General features: G+C 43.5%; 1 protein-coding gene across 1 annotated transcript in view; it reads right to left on the bottom strand.

Annotated features, from left to right (window-relative positions):
• LOC140211455 (FERM and PDZ domain-containing protein 1-like) overlaps positions 1-20,503 on the bottom strand; it is a 122,812-nt gene that overhangs the window by 8,915 nt on the left and 93,394 nt on the right. Inside the window, exons 12-13 of the mRNA XM_072281156.1 lie at positions 13,531-13,626; positions 13,269-13,451 (exon numbers count right to left, since the gene is read on the bottom strand). Of these exons, the coding sequence (XP_072137257.1) occupies positions 13,269-13,451; positions 13,531-13,626 (279 nt within the window). The remainder of the gene's footprint in view (positions 1-13,268; positions 13,452-13,530; positions 13,627-20,503) is intronic.

Here is a 20,503-nt window from a genome sequence, read left to right as displayed (position 1 = left end):
TGTGTGGTAGGATTAGCTTTCTGTCTTTTCAGTAGGAGTTAAAAGGTTGTTCCTCTGGACGAGGCACCTTCTGATGAATTTTTTTGCATAACCATCGTGTGTGAATACTTCGAAAAGGTGATTTCCGTTTTCTCTTTTTGAGGTCTGCACTACTACAGTATGTTTCCTCTCAGTTCAATCACGTTCAAACATAACTTCGTTTAATGGACAGCACTTCAAGCAGCTGGAAGGATCACCATTGGTATCTTCCATATCGGGACACATTGTGGAAGCTATCCTGCAAAAACTGGAGAGAACAGCATTACCACCTATCAGACCAAAACTATGACGATAACACATTGGTCACACTCAAACAAAATCAGATAAAAGAGGTGCAAAACTGAATCAGCAACCTATTCAATGATACTAATTTTACCATGGAAGTTGAAGCAAATGACTAACTCCCTTTCCTAGACGTGCTGATCGGAGGAATGCGGACAGAAGTTTGGAAACATCGGTTTGCAGGAAAGGGATGAAAACAGACCAAATCCTCAATGATCACAGCAATCACCCCAAATGCCACAAGCAAGGATGCATCTGAACACTATTCAGCCAAGTGGAAACATACTGCAGTAACAAGGACCTCAAGAAGAAAAAAAAATCACCTTTTTAAAGTATTCACAAACAATAATTATCCACAAAACTTCTTCAGGTGTCTCATTTGGAGAAACATGTTAACTCCTACTGAACAGACAAGAAGGAGGCTAACTAGAGAGCAGGATGTTACAAATTTGAATTATGATGCATTCTATATTGAGTTGGAGTTTATAGCTAAGCAGAGAGGAGTCTTATGTATTTAATATTTGAGTAATATTGTAAATATATTGTTTGATTAAGTATTCTTTTGTTTGAAAGAAAAAGCCAGAAAAGTTTAAAAGGAGACAGTTATTTCTTCAGTGATTTGATCGGGGCACGACTGCGCAAGTGCATGGACATCAGCCAGTTAGAACAGCAAGAAGAGTTTAAAAGGAGGCAGCTTTATAGAGCAGGCGCCAGAGTAGAGGGAGACAGAGCAGGAAGGCTTGGCTCAATGGGACTTAGGCGATAACGGGTCGAGGTGAGGTAGGTTATCTGTGTAGAATGCAGACAGGAAGTTTGTGTGTTCTCAGGGAAATGTACCGAAGAAACGTGGCAAGTGTTCAGTGGTTATTTGCGTGGAGTTCTGCATAGGTACGTTCCAATGAGACAGGGAAAGGGTGGTAGGGTACAGGAACCGTGGTGTACCAAGGCTGTTGTAAATCTAGTCAAGAAGAAAAGAAGAGCTTACGAAAGGTTCAAAAAACTAGGTAATGATAGGGATCTAGAAGATTATAAGGCTAGCAGGAAGGAGCTTAAGAATGAAATTAGGAGAGCCAGAAGGGGCCACGAGAAGGCCTTGGCGGACAGGATTAAGGAAAACTCCAAGGCATTGTACAAGTATGTGAAGAGAAAGAGCATAAGATATGAGAGAATAGGATCAATCAAGTGTGATAATGGAAAAGTGTGTATGGAACCGGAGGAGATAGCAGAGATATTTAATGAGTGCTTTGCTTTAGTATTCACTATGAAAAAGGATCTTAGTGATTGTAGGGATGACTTACAGTGGGCTGAAAAGCTTGAGCATGTAGATATTAAGAAAGAGGAGGTGCTGGAGATTTTGGAAAGCATCAAGTTGGATAAGTCACCGGAACTGGACGAGATGTACCCCAGGCTACTGTGGGAGGCAAGGGAGGAGATTGCTGAGCCTCTGGTGATGATCTTTGCATCATCAATGGGGACGAGAGAGGTTCCGGAGGATTGGAGGGCTGCGGATGTTGTTCCCTTATTCAAGAAAGGGAGTAGAGATAGCCCAGGAAATTATAGACCGGTGAGTCTTACTACAGTGGTTGGTAAATTGATGGAGAAGATCCTGAGAGGCAGGATTTATGAATATTTGGAGAGGCATAATATGATTAGGAATAGTCAGCATGGCTTTGTCAAAGACAGGTTGTGCCTTACGAGCCTGATTGAATTTTTTGAGGATGTGACTAAACACATTGATGAAGGTAGAGCAGTAGATGTAGTGTATATGGATTTCAGCAAGGTATTTGACAAGGTACCCCACACAAGGCTTATTGAGAAAGTAAGGAGGCATGGGATCCAAAGGAACATTGCTTTGTGGATCCAGAAATGGCTTGCCCACAGAAGGCAAAGTGTTGTTGTAGATGGATTGTTGCATGGAGGTCAGTGACATTGGTGTGTCTCAGGGATCTGTTCTGGGACCCCTACTCTTCGTGATTTTTATAAATGACCTGAATGAGGAAGTGGAGGGATGGGTTAGTAATTTTGCTGATGACACAAAGGTTGGGAGTGTTGTGGATAGTTTGGAGGGCTGTCAGAGGTTACAACAGGACATTGATAGATCCAAAACTGGGCTGAGAAGTGGCAGATGTAGTTCAACCCAGATAAGTGTGTGTTGGTTCATTTTGGTAGGTCAACTAGGATGGCAGAATACAGTATTAATGGTAAGACTCTTGGCAGTGTGGGGGATCAGAGGGATCTTGGGGTCTGAGTCCATAGGACACTCAAAGCTGCTGTGCAGGTTTACTCTGTGGTTAAGAAAGCATACGGTGCATTGGCCTTCATCAATCATGGTATTGAGTTTGGGAGTATAGAGGTAATGTTGCAGCTATATAGGACCCTGGTCAGACCCCACTTGGAATGCTGTGCTCAGTTCTGGTTGCTTCACTACAGGAAGGATGTGGAAACCATAGAAAGGGTGCAGAGGAGATTTACAAGGATGTTGCCTGGATTGGGGAGCATGCCTTATGAGAATAGGTTGAGTAAACTCGGCCTTTTTTCCTTGGAGCGGTAGAGGATGAGAGGTGACCTAATAGAGGTGTATAAGATGATGAGAGGCATTGATCGTGTGGCTAGTCAGAGGCTTTCTCCTAGGGCTGAAATGGTTGCCACAAGAGGGCATAGTTTTAAGGTGCTTGGAAGTAGGTACAGAGGAGATGTCAGGGGTAAGTTTTTTTATGCAGAGAATGGTGAGTACGTGGAATGGGCTGCTGGCGACAGTGGTGGAGGTGGATACGATACGGTCTTTTAAGAGAGTCCTGGATAGGTACATGGAAAAATAGTGGGCTACGGGTAACCCTAGGTAATTTCTAAGGTAAGGACATGTTTGACACAGCTTTGTGGGCCGAAGGGCCTGTATTGTGCTGTAGGTTTTCTATGTTTGTTTGATTGTTTACATAATTCAATATAAGTTATATGTAAAAATACATGAGTGGTATATGTCATTACGCCAGCATGTCATATGTCTATGTGCACGCTTCGCCGAAGAAGAAGCTAAGCAGACACCATGCTGGCTCCTGTGTTTTTCTTTCAACTGGTTTCTGGAATTGCAGAACGTAGCAAATTGGATGATGGTACAGATGAATGAGTGGCTGAAGAATGGGTATTGGGGGCAGGGTTTCAGGTTCTTGGATCATTGGAACCCTTCCTGGGGCAGAATTAACCCTATATTCTTCCATTTTCATCATGCTCATGCACCTATCTAAACATCTCTTTGAAGGCTCCAATGTTTCTGCCTATACCACCTCTCCAGGAAACATATTCCAGGGGCCTCTGTGTAAAATACTTACCCCTCATCTCTCCTTTGAAACATAAACTGGAAGGGAACCAATAACCTGGCCATGTGGTTCGCTTGTGCTACTCAGGAGGGTTTAAATTAGCTTGGCAGGGAGATGGGAACTAAAGCACTAGGTCAGAAAGTGGAGGGATGGAGAGGAAGTTCGATGTCTGCACCAGTGAAAACAGGCAGGAGCAAAGTAACAGATACAATGGGATGGATGTTTTGAAGTGTATTTTAATGCTATGAGTATTGTGGGTAAAGGTGATGAACTTAGATTATGGATCAGTACACGGAACTATGATGATGTGGCCGTTATAGAGACTTGGTTGAGAGAGAGAGACGGGAATGGGTGCTTTATGTCCTAGGGTTTTGATGTTTGAGAAACTTAGAGAGGGAGGTAAAAAGAGAAGGTGGAGTTGCACTACTAATCAGGGACAATATCACAACTGCACTCAGAGGGAATATCCTGAAGGGTTCGTCCACTGTCTATATCAAAGTACAAGCATGTCACCATATACATCCCTGAAGATTCACTTTCTTCTGGGCAAACTCAGTAAATCCACAACAGAATAAGAACCATAATATGGGTAGATCTCAAAAAGGGAAGGGTCCAACAGCTACCGGGACATTGAGGAACAGATATGCAGGCAGATTAAGGAAAGATGTTAAAACAACAGGGTTGTTGTCATGAGGAGCTTCAACTTCTCTAATATAAACTGGGACCTTCTTAGTACAAAATGTTAAGATGGGGCAGAATTTGTTAGGTGCATCCAGGAGAGTTTCTTATGTAGTTGGTCCAACAAAAGGAGGAACTGTACTGGACCTGCTGTTGGGTAATGAGCCTGGCCCAGTGACCGACTTCTCAGTGGGTGAGGAGTTAAGGAATACTGACCATAGCTCCTTTAAGTTTTAAGGTAGCTATTGATAAGCATAAGTATGGACCTTGTAAGAGAGTATTAAAGTGGAGCAGGGCAAACTACAAAAGCATCAGGCAGGAACTAGGGAGTGTTAATTGGGAACCGCTGTTTTTGGGCATGTCAATGTCTGACATGTGAAAGGTGTTTAAAGACCAACTGTACAGAGTGCAGGGCAGGCATGTTCCAGTCAGAAGGAAAGACAAGGGTGGCAAGGTAAGAGAACCTTGGATGTTGAGGGAGGTGATGAATTTAGTCAAGAAGCAAAAGGAGAAGTGTATGAAGCTTAGAATATTAGAATCAAACAGAGGCTTTGAGGATTAGAAAGAAGCTGGAAAAGAACTGAAGGAGGGAATTCAGAAAGTCAGGAGGAGCTAGAAAAGAATTCTATAAACACATCAAGAGAATAACAAGGAAGAGGGTAGGACCACTCAAAGATGAATGAGGAACATTTGCTTGTGTGTGGAAGATGCGGGTGAGGTCCCTAACAAGCACCTTACATCAGTATTTACCAAGAAGAAGGATATGGAGGATAGGTAGATCAGTGCAAGCATAGTGGTATGCTTGGGCATCTCGAGGTAAAGGAGGAGGTCATGTTGGGTATCTTAAAGAGTTGGATAAGATATCAGAGCCTGATGGGATATACCACCGGTTATTGAGATAGGCAAGAGAAGTGATTGCTGGGGCCTTGACCAATATATTCATGCCCTTTCTAGCCACAAAGTCCCAGAGGATTAGCAAGTAGCTAATGTTGGTCCATTATTCAAGAAGGAACCAAGAATTATTCTGAAAACTATAGACTGGTGAGGCTCACATCAATAGTTGGGAAGTTACTGTAGAGAATTCTTAGGGATAGTATTTATGAGCATTTGGAAAACCATGACCTAATTTGGGAAAGCCAGCACAGCTTTGTGCAGGGCAAGTCATGTCTTACTAACTTGATTGAGTTTTTGACCAAGTGACGAGAGTGAGAGTTGAAGGTGGAGCTGTGGAAATTGTCTACATGGATTTTAGTAAAGTGCTTGACAAGGTCCCTCATGGGAGGCTCATCCAGAAGATCAAGATGCGTGAGGTCATGGCTGTTTGGGTGCAGAACTGGCTTGCCCATAGGAGACCAAGGGTAGATGAAGGGATTTATTCTAGCTGGAGTCTGTGGTCTGTAGTGGGACAGCTGCTGTTTGTGATGTTTAGTATATAAATTACCTGGATGGAAAGGTAGATTGGTGGCTTAATAAGTTTGCAGACGATACAAAGATTGGTGGTACTGTGGATAGCATAGGTGATTGGCAAAGAATACAGCAGGATATAAATCAGTTGCAGATATGGGTAAAGGAAGGGCAGATGGAGTTTAACCTGGCCAAATGTAAAGTGTTGCTCCTTAGTAGTCAAATGTAAAGAGTCAGTACATTGTTAAGTCAAGACCCTAACAGAGTCAATGAACAGAGGGATCTTGGGGTCCAAGTTCATAGCTCCCTGTAGGTGACTGCACAGTTCGACAGGGTAGTTAAGAAGGCATATTGCATGCTTGGCTTTATTAGACGAGGCATTGAGTTCAAAAGTCAGGAAGTTATGTTGCAGCTTTCTAAAACTCTGGTTAGGCTGCATCTGGCGTATTGCACAGAGTTCTTGTTGCTCTGTTATAGGAAGGATGTCGAGGCTTTGGAGAAGGTGTAGAAGAGATTTACCAGGATGCTGCCTGGATTAGTGGGCATGCACTATAACGAGAGGGTGGACAAACTTTTTCTGAAGTGGCAGACACTGAGGGGAAATTGTACAAGATGTAAGAAACATAGACAGAGTGGACAGACGGTATCTATTTTCCAGGGTTGAAATGTCTAATATCAGAGGGCATGCATTTAAGGTGAGAGAGGGTAATTTCAAAGGAGATTAAGGGGCAAGTTTTTTGTGCAGAGGTCCCTGGAATGTATTGCCTGGAGTGGTGATATAGGCAGAACCATTGGAGCCGTTGAAGAGATATTTGGATAGACACATGAGTGTGAAGAAAATGGAACAATACGGACATTGTGTAGGTTGAAGAGATTAATTGGCCATTTGATTGGTCCAGCACAACACTGTCGGCTGAAGGGCCTGTTCTTGTGTTATACTGTTCTATGTTCTACTCTTTAATTTCTATTTTGGTTCACTCTCAATGCATGATAATATTTACCCCTGATTGCATCTGTTCTAAACTAGTTCAATAGCCTCCCATGTGAGATCTTATGGAAATCCAAATGCATGACATCCACTGCTTCATCTTCTTATTGCGATAGATTCTCAAATCTCAATCAATTAGTTAAGCATGATTTCCTTTTGCTAAATCCATATTGCTGCTCAGTCATGATATTATCTTTAATTTTTTTAATATCACATCCTTCATTTGAGATGCCAGTATTTCTCCAAATAATGACAGTATGTTTGGCAGGTTCATAGCTACCTGTTTCCTTTCTCCCTTTGGTCTTAAATAGAGCAATGATATTTGACGTATAATTAAATGAAGCGTTCTGTAACCAGAATAAAAGTCAGCAGAGAAAATAAAAACTGTCAAGAAATGCAAGAATAGGAGATTGAAAGAGATGGTGTTCATGAAAAAAATGCTCAAGAATGGAACAATAGAAACAGCAATTGCTTCAAAGTTCAACAGTTAATGGTTCCGTGATAGTCCCAGCATATGGCTTATCACTATCTTCTTAATGGCCATTTGTGATGGGCAATAGACAGCGGTTATGTCAGAAATCCTGAAGAGGACCACAAACTTGTCATGGTTTGAAGGCTTGCGAACCTCAATGACCCAGAGAGCTATGTTGGCTGGAGGCAGGGCTTTATGCTTTGGCTCTTGGTAGGGTCACCCATGTCAAACAGGTCAAAGGGTAGAAGCCAGACTAAGAGTGGTTCACTGGTCCTCCAGGGTGTTCAGCTCAGAGCTAGCAACCTGACCGATAAAACAAAACTGTTACGGAAGCAGCAATGAAGAATCCTTCTGCACTTGAGCGTGACAGTATTCCTGAGTCTCCATCCATGAGTGACAGTAGTGAAAATCAAAAGGAAGCTACTGATATGAAGGAAGCCACCCGAGCTGGAGGATCTAAATTACTGCCCTGAATGCCAGTGACCTAGTGGGCAGTAAGTAAGTACATCAGAAATGCCTTTAACAAGCATAAATCAATGCTGGTCTGCAAGGAATATAATAGTACATAGTACTACCCACAGCTAGGATGTGATAACCCAGTGAGCATTATGCTATCGCCAGCTTTAGGCAGATAAACAAGTGGAAGTGGATACCAGTCCTTACACTTGATGGATGAAATGCAAGCAAAATGCAGATGACATGGCAGGTGATTGGCACACACTACAGGAGTAGAGCCCTGAAAGACAGGCAAATTGAAGGTTATCATGCTTCTGGAAGTGATAGACAGATGGAAGACATGGCGGCAGATGTGGACTAACTACCGCGTCATAGCACAACTGCACAAACAGGTTCCAGCGTACCAGATGGCATTATTTTTACAGACAATTGGACCATCAGGACTTGAGGTCTATAACAGTTTTGTGATCGCAGATGAGGCTGAAGGCCAAGACCTCATAAAGATTTTAGCTGCATTTGACAGATATGCTATCAAATTTGACAGAAAAGCTGAATCAGCAGTTAAAACACCTAAGTCGATCCTCACAAAGAGGAACAAATTGCGAGCAGATCCCTACCTTGCACTTCTAGGCCATCGCAACACACCTTCGCAAGGGCTCAGCACGAGTCCTGCCCAGTGTTTGATGAATCGCCGCACACACACGCTCCTGCCTACAACAGCGAGTTTACTGGAACCCAGAGTTGTACGCGAACACGAGCGTATGAAACAACGCGTCCAGCAGCAGGCCGACGATCACTTACTGTTATCTTATTTTAGGGTCCCAAGATACCAGGGGTACTTAATGGGTCATATATCCCTTGGCAAAAGCATGGGATCCTTGCTGGATGACACCAGTTCCCTCAGATGAAAAGGCAAAGGGGAAACTATCACAAAAGGACATTTCCCCAAACTACCAGATGAGTGATGAAAAAAGTTATCTCCTTTTCAGTTCAGATGGTGTCCTGCTCCCTCAGAGAAGCAAGGAACTGTACAAACACAAACCTTGTGCCATGGGCTTGCTTCCCAGTTCTTTCAGTCACTTCATCCCTGCATTTTACAGCAGGGTATCAGTGGAAGATAACAGCTTAGGAAAATCAAAAATTCTTACTCCCTCACTCACTGCTCCACTGAAATCTGAGAACAATTGAATTCAGCTGGATAATGTATCTTCCCCTAGCAGGGACATGTTACCCTCAAGCAAACGGCCAGATGCATTCTGCTGCATTCATTCCTGTTTCTAATGAGAGATAAGGAAGTGCAGTATTTTACTTTGTTAGACTAACATCTAACAAATTGCCGGATTAGCACCTATCTTTCAGGCTCTTGTAGCCACCTTTTTAGCCTGCTGTTATTTTTATTTCCTGAATTTTCTGGTCATAATCCATCTTTTCTCCTTGAAGTTTTGAACCAGAATTTTCTATGGATTGTGTGATGCTTTGTGGAAATTGTGGAGAAGACTTGTTGTCTTCATGAGAAATCCTATTGAGTGAATTCTATTTCAGTTAATGAGTATTTTACATCTGTCAGTAAAAGGCTGAGAGTAGAGTTGGATAAAGGTTGTTGTAGTTCATCAGTGAATTCAGGCTAGGCTCGACCAGTGTCATTGGACGAAGGAGGTCTTCTACAAACCATATTTCCCGCAACTGCCATAAATTGGTGGAGGGGCAGGTAGAGTCGAGGAAACAGGAAGGTTGCAGAAGGATTTAAACAGATTAGGAGAATGGGCAAGGAAGTGCAAATGGAATACAGTGTTGGAAAATGCATGGTGTGATGACAAACCAAGTTATCAGAAGATTGATGCTGATGAGAGAGATAAGAGAGACAATGGGGAAACATTCAAAATGCTAATAAGAGAGAAGAGAGAGATTAACGAGAAAGAAACACACTTCAGAATATTGACAGACCGGTTGCTTTGGACCCGAACTGTTTGAAGTTTGATGGACAGGTGATACCCCAGCAGGGGGATAAAAAGAACAGGTTCACTAAGGCACGACACATACCACGAGGTCACGAGATAATGAGACCCTGGAAGAGCGGTGTGCCCCCACAAGTTGGTGGGAGTTGGAGGTTTGGTTCGAGGGAACCGACCATAGACGCACAGGGTGAAAAGGGTACGATCAGCAGGAACCTGGTGTGTGTGTGTCCCCTTGCCTGGGTGCCCGGTTCACCGCGGAAGAACAGTCGTATCCGGAATGGAGGGGTCACAGTCGGTGACCACAGAAGACATAAAAGGGTCCGCCCGAAACCACCTGTGAACATCAAAGGTCTGCTGAATCCAATTTGCATTTCTCTCTCTCTCTCTCTCTCTCTCTCTCTCTCTCTCTCTCTCCCCAACGGCACAACAGCGATTACTGCGAACTGTACTAAGCTGAACAGAACTCTGCGTCACTTGAGACTGATCATTTTACCCCTAGACTGCGATAGAGCTTGGTTGATTCCTATTACCCTAGTTCTGTTTATATGTGTGTTTTATCATTGCTAACCTGTTGCATTTATATCCTTACGATTAGAGTACTGTGTTACTTATTTCTTTAATAAAACTTTATTAGTTTCTGTTAGACCAGACTCCAACTAAGTGGTCCATTTCTGCTGGTTTGGCAACCCAGTTACTGGGTACGTAACAATGGTCATGCACTTTTGGTAGAAGAAATAAATGTGCAGACTATTTTCTAAATGGGGAGAAAATCCAAAACTCTGAAATGTAAAAGAGACTTGGGAGACCTTGTGCAGAACACCCTAAAAGTTAACTTGCAGGTTGAGTTGGTGGTGAGGAAGGCAAATGCAATGGTAGCATTCATTTCAAGAGGTCTAGAGTATAAAAGCAGGGATGTGATGCTGAGGCTTTATAAGGCACTGGTGAGGGCTCACTTTGAGTACTGTCAACAGTTTTGGGTTCCTCATTGAAGTAAAGATGTGCTGGCATTGGAGAGGGTTCAGAGGAGGTTCTGAAGGATGATTCTGGGTATGAAAGGGTCATCATATGTGGAATGTTTGATGACTCTGGGCCTGTAATTGCTGGAAGTTAGGATGATGGGGTGGGAGGAATCTCATTGAAACCCTTCAAATGTTAAAAGGCCGAGACAGAGGAAATGTGGAAAGGATGTTTCCCATGGTGAGAGAGTCTAGACAAGAGGGCATAGCCTCAGGATAAAGCGGTGTCCATTTAAAACAGAGATGCGGAGAAACATCTTTAGCCAGAGGGTAGTGAATTTGTGGAATTTGTTACCACAGGCAGCTGTGGAGGCCAGGTTGTTGGGTGTATTTAAGGCAGAGATTGATAGGTTCTTGATTGGCCACAGCATCAAAGGTTACGGGGAGAAGGCCGGTGAGTGGGGCTGAGGAGGGGGAAACATGGGTCAGCCATGATTGAATGGCGGAGCAGACTTTATGCACCAAATGGCCTAGTTCTGCTCCTATGTGTTATGGTCTTATGGAATTGTTCGAAGTTTTTATGTGTCAGCCATCCCTCAGTATCTTGCCTGTAGTCAGAAGTTCCTTTCCAGTTTGCATACTCCTGCTGTGCGCAAATTCACCGCTGCAGTTTTTTAACATTATACTATCAGCCATACTTCAAAAGCGTGTCATTCATTTTGAAATGACTTGGGGTGGTGTGAAATATGCATAACAAATATTGTTTATTTCAGAAATATTTTGTGTTTTCCTTTGTGAAGAAATTATCAGAATATTTCTAAAATATATATATTGTAATCTGCGAGCCCTGCTGTTTACTTGTCTCTGTAGAGAAAGCTTTAGTGATTGTGAGCTATAAATTCAATAGCTCTGTGCTTTTTTAATGCAAGTAAATTGGAAACTGAAATGGGTTCAGCACTTCCATGCATGAAATGTGAAAGGATTGTGTTTATGCACAAAGACTGCAGGACGTGCAGCAGTAATTCAGATCAATGAACACAACAGTCCTGATGTCACTGCTGCAACAGTAAAGCGCAAACCTTGGCCGGCAGAGCAGGCGAACAGGAGAGCAGAGTAGCTGGCGTTAAAGATAAAGTGACCATGCTTATCTGAGCTGCTCCTGGGGAGCTCCCCATGAGATAAGCAATCAGTAGACCACATGCCATCCCGGGATGCCATAACGCAGAGGCGAGGTGCTCTCTCCCGTTTCCAAATTTTCTCTCCAGTCAAAATCTGAAGTTAAGCATTGCTTTGTTTAAAGTGATGATACCCACTGAGAGCTGTCATTTTAAGAGCTCTATCCATAGTGGGAGTTAATGCAGATGCTTATGCAGCCTTGAAAGTCATGCTCAGTATTGGAGAATCTGGCATTCTGTGTGTAAATCTGATGTGAAGCACCAGCCCACAGTCCATAAAATGCCACCACATCTCTATCTGAATTAGAATTTCTAGGCTGCCATCATCAACTCCCTTCTTATGAAGTCCTTAGGATAAAAGGTGACCTACTTCTGCTTGGTTCAGGGTTCTGAGGAAGCTAATGAGACCGATATAGGAAGTGTAGACTATTCTGCGGATGGGCAGGTGGTGTCCAAAGGGGTTGGTTCAAGAGTTAGTTTTTAAAGTGATGCTCTCCTTCTGCCATTAGCCAGCCCTCAATCGTGGCTTCATGGTTCTTAACTTCAAACGCAGCGGCTTGGTTCATCCCCAAAGCTGGCTCAAATGGGAACTCTTGCATTCTCATATCGGGCCAAGCAGCCGAACCAGAGTCCACTAGACCTTCACAACCCCATAGATCAGACCATTCTCACACTGACTGGAAAGTAACAAGCGTTGGGCAGGGTAGGCGGAATTCCTCAGGTGTGTGTTTTCTGCCTTGGGTTGTTTCCAGTCACAGGGAGGAAGCATCTGCAGTACAGCATTAGCCACGTGAGCCGATGTCTGGTTTAGGGTAGCTCTGAGACTGAATGAGAAACAAGCAAAGGTAAATGTAACACACATCAAAGTTGCTGGTGAACGCAGCAGGCCAGGCAGCATCTGTAGGAAGAGGTGCAGTCGACGTTTCAGGCTGAGACCCTTCGTCAGGACTAACTGAAGGAAGAGTGAGTAAGGCCCCTTACTCACCTGAAACGTCGACTGCACCTCTTCCTACAGATGCTGCCTGGCCTGCTGCGTTCACCAGCAACTTTGATGTGTGTTGCTTGAATTTCCAGCATCTGCAGAATTCCTGTTGTAAAGGTAAATGTAATCAACTGGAAGAGAGCTAATACTTTGAATTCGATCCGAGTGGATTGGATTCAACAACTAGCAAGTAAAGTACTGAGTGAACATCTGAAGGTTTTCTAAGAGGGATGGGTTTAAGAATGGGTTAAAGGATATCTTTATCTTTAGTTGTACAGGTAAATCAAGGCCCTTCTTTTCCTCATCAGATTATAAATTGTCTATTGTTTATTCTATTTTAGCTCTGTTCTTTAGACTCTTCTGGGGATGAATTGACTATGAAATGATGGCCAATGCATACATGTAACTGCAAGGGTAATGATGTGCTTAGAAGGTCTAAGTGCAACAAGGGAACGTGTGAAGAACTGAAGATTCGAGAATATTGTGCAAGACTTAATGGGAAACAGGCACGACAGGTATATTGAATGGCATTTGTTGTCCAAATTCAGGCAAGGAAGTATTCTTTACCTTCATGTCCTCTAGGTAGATGTTCACCATGCTGATCCTGTCACATTCAAAGGTCAACTCCAGCTTCCTGATATTGTTGAAGTTTGTTAACTGGTTCATAATGTTGAGCTTGCTGTTAATTATCTGGCTGATACCATACTTTGCTCCTACCAGCAATGTAATAAATGATTCTCTGTCCTGCAACTGAAGAAACCATATTAATTAGAAAAATAGATCTTGAACAAGATTTAAAAGAATCTTTTGAGCCTTATTTTGTACCTACCATCAGCGTTGCATGAAAAGTTTTCCCTCCGTAAGTTCGAAGGTTACTCAGTATGTTTAGGTAGTTCAGCCGGAGCTGAGTTGGTGATATCAAATGCTTCAAACAGAGAGGGAAATAAATTTTAATATTCTTTAGGCATTTCTCTTAGCAAATACATTTTAATGAAAACATGCTTGTAGAATGTGTGTGCATTCATCAAAAAATAGACCACATTAGACAGAAAATCACAGGACGCATAGTTGCCATTTTCTAATAAGTGACCTCATTGAAGGAATTGTACATGGTATCCCAACAATTGTTTCCCACAAAAAATGAATATCCATCAGTATAGCACTACAGTGTACGTTCATCAAATGACTTTCATAAATTAATTAGTGGCACACGGCAGCAATTCTCCCTGAGTATATAAAGCATGATTCGCAGTTTCTCTCCACTGGATATAACTGTAGTCAATATTTGCATATAGTTTGTTAATTTGCATATTACACTTTGCTTCTGCAATCTCATGACTTGGCAACAGAAATCTTTTGAACTTACTGAAACAGTTAGGCAAGCATCCTCTGATTAGGAAAAAGTAGGTGGAAAATCCCGTCTCTGAATATACATTAGTTTAGCTAACTCGCTTCCTATGTCTCTGCCAGAACTGGCTATTCTTGCCGCATATAATCCAGTGGTGAAGTAGGGAATTTTTCTCCTCCTATAGGCATGCCTTGAACTTCCAGGCACAAATGCAAAGACGTCTTTGTACAAGGCTTTCTTGTACATACACCGGATGTCAATCCTTTATATCATAATCACCATTCTGTGCCATATTTGTTGGAAAGTCAGGTGGAGGAAGAACTAGACACCCTAGTCATAATGGAGGGAGGCAAGTGAGAACAACTCAGTGTGGAAATAACTCAAAGTGAATGAGCGACCCAAGTAACCCTCAACCAGGCAGTCAGTGATGAACTCAAATAGTTCAAGAGTTTAATGTAGAATTGGCAGGACCCAAGTCCTTCATGAAGTTGCACACGCACTGTGAAAGATGGACCAAACAAGTGAACATTACCTCACTATTGATACATTTAAGGATCTGTTCTCTAATACAAATTACCTAATGGAATAAGATGTCATCAAAAATGATCTATTTGGCAGTGTATGAGATATTGCAAGGCATTTATCATTGCTTTTATAAGCAAGACAATCTTCTCATTGCCATTACCGCTGAGGAGGGCAATATTCACAGTTCAGAACATTCTCAAACTAATACATCACCATTATGTGAAATTTGAACAAACTAAACGTGCACTTGTCCAAGTGAAAATTGCACACAGTTGAAGTTCAATTTGCTGCTACTCAGAAAATGAATCAATTCATGGCTGTATGCAGCAAGAGCTGGACAACACTCAGGCCTGGGCAAGAAACATTTATGGCATCAAACTGGCAGGCAATGACTAAAGGAAAGTCTTACGGACTGCCCTTGGGATTCAATGGCATCACCATCACAGGTTTCCTCACAGTCAGCATCCAGCATCCTCTGGGCTCACTGTTGATCAGAAACACAACTGGACCATTCACGTAACTACTGTGGCAACAAGAGCAGGTCAAAAACTAAATGACTCGCAAATCCTGACCTGTCAAAGGCAGGACTATGATGTGATATTCCCTGCTTGCCTGCATGACTGCAGCATAACTCTCCAGGAGCTCAATATCATTAAGTGCAAAGCCCAATAAGCTGATACCCCACTGAACATTCATCCTCTTTTCCACAAGCACACTGTTGCTGCCATGTGCACCATCTACACATTGTGGTTACTTGCATCGGATATTCAGAGAGCACCTCCCAACCCATATCTTCTATCACCAAGAAGCACAAGGGCAGCAGATATATGGCAACACAATACCACAGCAATTCTGATCTGGAAATAATCCAATCCTTTACCATTCCTGGGTCTAAAACCTGCAAATCTTTACTCAACAGCACTGTAGGAGTACCTTCATCGGAAAGAATGCGACAGTTCTAGAAGACAACTCACCACCTCCTCACCAAAAGGCAATTACAGATGTAAAAGGATCTAATGCTTTCCTGGCATACATGACGAATAAACTCTTCCCGGGCTACCAGCTGGGTACAGGTATCAATTATAACTGACGTGTTGATGACAAACTCTGCCATCTTCATCGGGAATGATAACCGATGAAGATGACAGAGTTTGTCTTCAAAACATCAATACCTGTACCCAGCTGAAAGCCCAAGAAGAGTTTATTCACAATTACAGGTAGTCTGTAAATGCTGATCTTTGTCACTAATATCCAATACTAATAAAGTAATTAGTATAGGCAACTGAGATACATCTTAATTTTCTGTATACAGACTTTCTTTTCTCATTTCATCTTTCTGCAAAAATGGTGCTATTTTCTGTCGGGAGAGATGGCTGGTAGTTCTGTTTTCTGGGCAAAAGGTCTTTACGGGACAGTAGCCTATTTGCTATGAGTCATTTCCGCCATTGCAGTGCAATAATAAGACTTCTGTTTTAAGATTGTGGGTTCAAGCTCCATTCATCATTAAATCTGTTTTGGAACCTCAGTGCAGCATTGGAAGACTGCAGCCCTGCTGGTCATCCTAATCCATTTACGTAGAATCTTGGTGAGACAAACCTGGTCTATTGTGGGGTGTATGGGGCGTCAGGGAGGGGTAGCACCTCTGGTGGGGGAACATGTCGCATCCTTTTTAGGGTGGTTAGTCCACCTTTGGTCTCCACCTGGCACTCAGCTCTCACCTGTGGCTCCCCGTAGCTGTTTGCATGCAACAGCGGCCACACCCCGGGCAACGGCTTCGACAAGCCGGCTAAACCAGGTGAGGGTAGCCGACGGGTCTCAAACCCTCGGTGAGAAAGAGAGTTGTCTATCCCAGCATGTGAAGACAGACTCCGGCAGATTGAGCGGATGAGACCAATGGAAGGTCCAACGGTCAAGGTGGTGGTCTCTGCAAGCGTCATGGAATGTGTAGAGCAGGACAAGACACAGAAGATGTCCTGGTCATCCACTGCGCCTAGTCCCATCTCCAGCCGTCTAGACTCTGTCTTGCCACTGGACCCAGATGGGAATTGGGAAGAGAGAGTGAGGCTGACGCTGCGCAACTCTCCCTCACTTAAATCCAAATCACACGCTAGTCTCAACACCATCAATAATGGTGTCGAGGTCCTCATCGACGTCAACAATGGACGAACAACATTGTGTACAGTTTTGGTGTCCTTGCCCGAGAAAGGATACACAGTTACAGAGGGAGCACAGCAAATATTCACAAGATTGGTTCCTGAGTTAGTGAGACTATTGCATGAGGAGAGCTTGAGAAAGTTTTTATTGTCTAAAAGACTGAGAGGTGACCTCATTCAAATAAACAAAATTCTGAGCCTGAACATCAGACATAAAATGCTGGAGGAACTCAGCAGGTCAGGCAGCATCTGTGGTGGAAAATGAGCAGTCAACGTTTCAGCCTGAGATCTTTCATTGAGACTAGAAACGAAGAGGGCAGATGCCAGAATAAAGAGGCAGTAATGAGAGAAGGGGCATGGCCTGGGTGATAGGGGTTCTGCTACTATCAGAGAGGAGGTACAGGAGCCGAAAGGCAGACTCTCAACATTTTAGGAGCAACTTTTTCCCCTTGGCCATTCGATTTCTAAATGGACATTGAACCATAAGCACTGCTTCAACACTTTTTTTTTCCACTACTTAATTAATTTAACTACTTAGTATATATACTTACTGTAATTCACAGTTTATGTATTACAATGTACTGCTGCCGCACTACAACAAATTTCACAACGTATACCGATGATACTAAAGCTGATTCTGAAATGGGTGAGTCCAGGTGAGAGGGGGAAGCCAGGTGGGTGGAGGAGGTGAGATGAAAGGGAATGATTTAAGAAGCTTGGAAGTTGTATGTGCAGGAGGCAAAGATCCTGAAGAGGAAATCTAATTTTACAGGAGAGTAGACCATGGAATTAAGGAAGGAAGTGGGGAACAAGAGGGAGGTAATGGGCAGGCTGTGAGGGTAGGATAGGGAAAGAGAAGGGTTGAGCAAGCCACCATTCTGAGATTGATGTAGGAAGCATTTTTTCCACAGCCTGGTGAATCTAGAACATGGTGGCACACTCTCAAATGAGGGGTAGGGCATTTCGGACTGAAATTGGGCAAACTTCTTCACTCAAAGAATGGCGGATCTTGGTATTGTGGAGGGCAAGTAATCGATTGCATTCAAAACAGGGATCAGTAGATTTTTTTACATATTCAAGGATAGAACCAGAAAATGCCAGCCATAATCTTTTGACAGGTGGAGCAGAGTTAAAGTGTTGAATGGCTGCCTGATGCTCCCTTTCTATATGATTAATGGAGGGAATGGGGGGGGACAAAAGTTGAGAGGAGAAAATTCCAAGCAATTTCCATGAATGTCCTAGCTTGGGGTCATTTGAGACAGTGCAGCATGGATTGCAACATAGATTCAACATTAATGAAGTTTCTTGAAAAAGCAACGAAGGAATATTTCATTGAGGCATTGTACACCATTCCTCACTGAGCAAAGAACCCTCTGATCCAAGGTAGAGACATTGTTCCACTAATATTGTACTCTTTCTCAATAACTTTAAAGTATGGGGGAATATATTTAATAAATTTTCTTTGCTGTGCATGTGACTTATACTTTTGTTCACTTGCAATAATTATTCCTGGCCTGGACTAAACTAAAACTTGAACACCCCTGGCTCTATGCCTGGCTTCTCGCTGAAGATCACACATCAAGATAAGTAAGCAATTTTCCTGTTTGTGCAAACCAGTAATTGTCCTGGCCTATCCCGAGCTTAACCCGGCAGCAACTGCAGCTTGCTTCCTTGTTTTTTGTTATATATTGGAACTGGCCTTCAGAAGTAAGCGCGCAACTGTGAGGGAATAGAAGAGGGGACAACCGATCTGAGATGCTCCTCAGAATTGAACAAAACTTCAGCAGCATTCTGAGAAATAGAACCTTGTACTTATCAGCAACACACATCAAAGTTGCTGGTGAACGCAGCAGGCCAGGCAGCATCTCTAGGAAGAGGTACAGTCGACGTTTTGGGCCGAGACCCTTCGTCAGGACTAACTGAAGGAAGAGTGAGTAAGAGATTTGAAAGTGGGAGGGGGAGGGGGAGATCCAGACAGGAGGGGGAGGGATGGAGCCAAGAGCTGGACAGGTAATTGGCAAAAGGGATACGAGAGGATCATGGGACAGGAGGCCCAGGGAGAAAGACAAAAGGGGGAACCCAGAGGATGGGCAAGGGGTATAGTCAGAGGGACAGAGGGAGAAAAAGGAGAGTGAGAGAAAGAATGTGTGTATAAAAATAAGTAACAGATGGGGTACAAGGGGGAGGTGGGGCAATGGCAGAAGTTAGAGAAGTTGATGTTCATGCCATCAGGTTGGAGGCTACCCAAACGTAATATAAGGTGTTGTTCCTCCAACCTGAGTGTGGCTTCATCTTTACAGTAGAGGAGGCCGTGGATAGACATGTCAGAATGGGAATGGGACGTGGAATTAAAATGTGTGGCCACTGGGAGATCCTGCTTTCTCTGGCAGACAGAGCATAGGTGTTCAGCAAAGCGGTCTCCCAGTCTGCGTCGGGTCTCGCCAATATATAGAAGGCCACATCAGGAGCACCGGACGCAGTATATCACCCCAGCCGACTCACAGGTGAAGGACTGTCTGGGGCCCTGAATGGTGGTAAGGGAGGAAGTGTAAGGGCATGTGTAGCACTTGTTCTGCTTACACGGATAAGTGCCAGGAGGGAGATCAGTGGGGAGGGATGGGGGGGACGAATGGACAAGGGAGTTGCGTAGGGATCGATCCCTGTGGAATGCAGGGGGGGGGGAGGGAAAGATGTGCTTAGTGGTGGATCCCGTTGGAGGTGGCGGAAGTTACGGAGAATAATATGTTGGACCTGGAGGCTGGTGGGGTGGTAGGTGAGGAGCAGGGGAACCCTATTCCTAGTGGGGTGGCGGGAGGATGGAGTGAGAGCAGATGTGCGTGAAATGGGGGAGATGTGTTTGAGAGCAGAGTTGATAGTGGAGGAAGGGAAGCCCCTTTCTTTAAAAAAGGAGGACATCTCCTTCATCCTAGAATGAAAAGCCTCATCCTGAGAGCAGATGCGGCGGAGACGGAGGAATTGGTTGTGCTTATCAGGTTCAACTCTGTGAAAGGAGGTGGGGCAAGTTCTTGCATAATCCAGACTGTGGTGCCACTGCCTGTCTACAATTTGCAGAGATGGTTCACTAGACAAATACTTTGCCCTTTGCCCTATGAACAAACTTGCCAATTAAATCATCTTAGATCATCATTAAAGGTTTATTACTGACATGACCGAACACAGTTTTACTTCACTTGGATTTCTATAATGTTTTGTCACATTGCCCAAGTGCTATCTGTGTGCAACTTGCTTTCATTTTCATGATCTAGGCGATGTGGACAAGGCCATTTGTTGTCTGGTTTCAAAAGCTTCTTTATTGAAATAGTGCAGTCCTGGTATTGACAAACCTCCCTGATACTGTTAGGTTGAGCATTCCAGTCGCTAGACTCAGTGACAATGAAGGGAAGCACAATTTAATTCCTGGTTACAATGTTGTGAGATTGGTGAGGGACGTGAAAGTAACAATGGTCCCATTTCCTTTCTCCCTTTATTACGTTCAGCTGCAGCGGTCACAGAGACAGGAGATGCTGTTGAAGAAGCCGAAGTGTGATCCTGTAGTAAACTCTGGGGACAGCATACACAGCAATCATATCGCACTGGCAATGGAGGGCTCAGACTTTGGAGGCAATGGATGGGACTGGTTTGTCCTGGACGGTAGTAAGTTTCTCGAGTACTATTGCAGCTACTCAGCAAATGGAGAGTTTTCCATGATGCTCTTAACTTAACTTGAAATAAAGCAACCCCTGCAATGTATTTAAACAAACTACAAATTCCATCCA

This window comes from Mobula birostris, chromosome 17 (assembly GCF_030028105.1).
Source record: "Mobula birostris isolate sMobBir1 chromosome 17, sMobBir1.hap1, whole genome shotgun sequence".
NCBI classification, from domain to species: domain Eukaryota; kingdom Metazoa; phylum Chordata; class Chondrichthyes; order Myliobatiformes; family Myliobatidae; genus Mobula; species Mobula birostris.
This window is presented reverse-complemented; position numbering and strand designations above follow the sequence as displayed.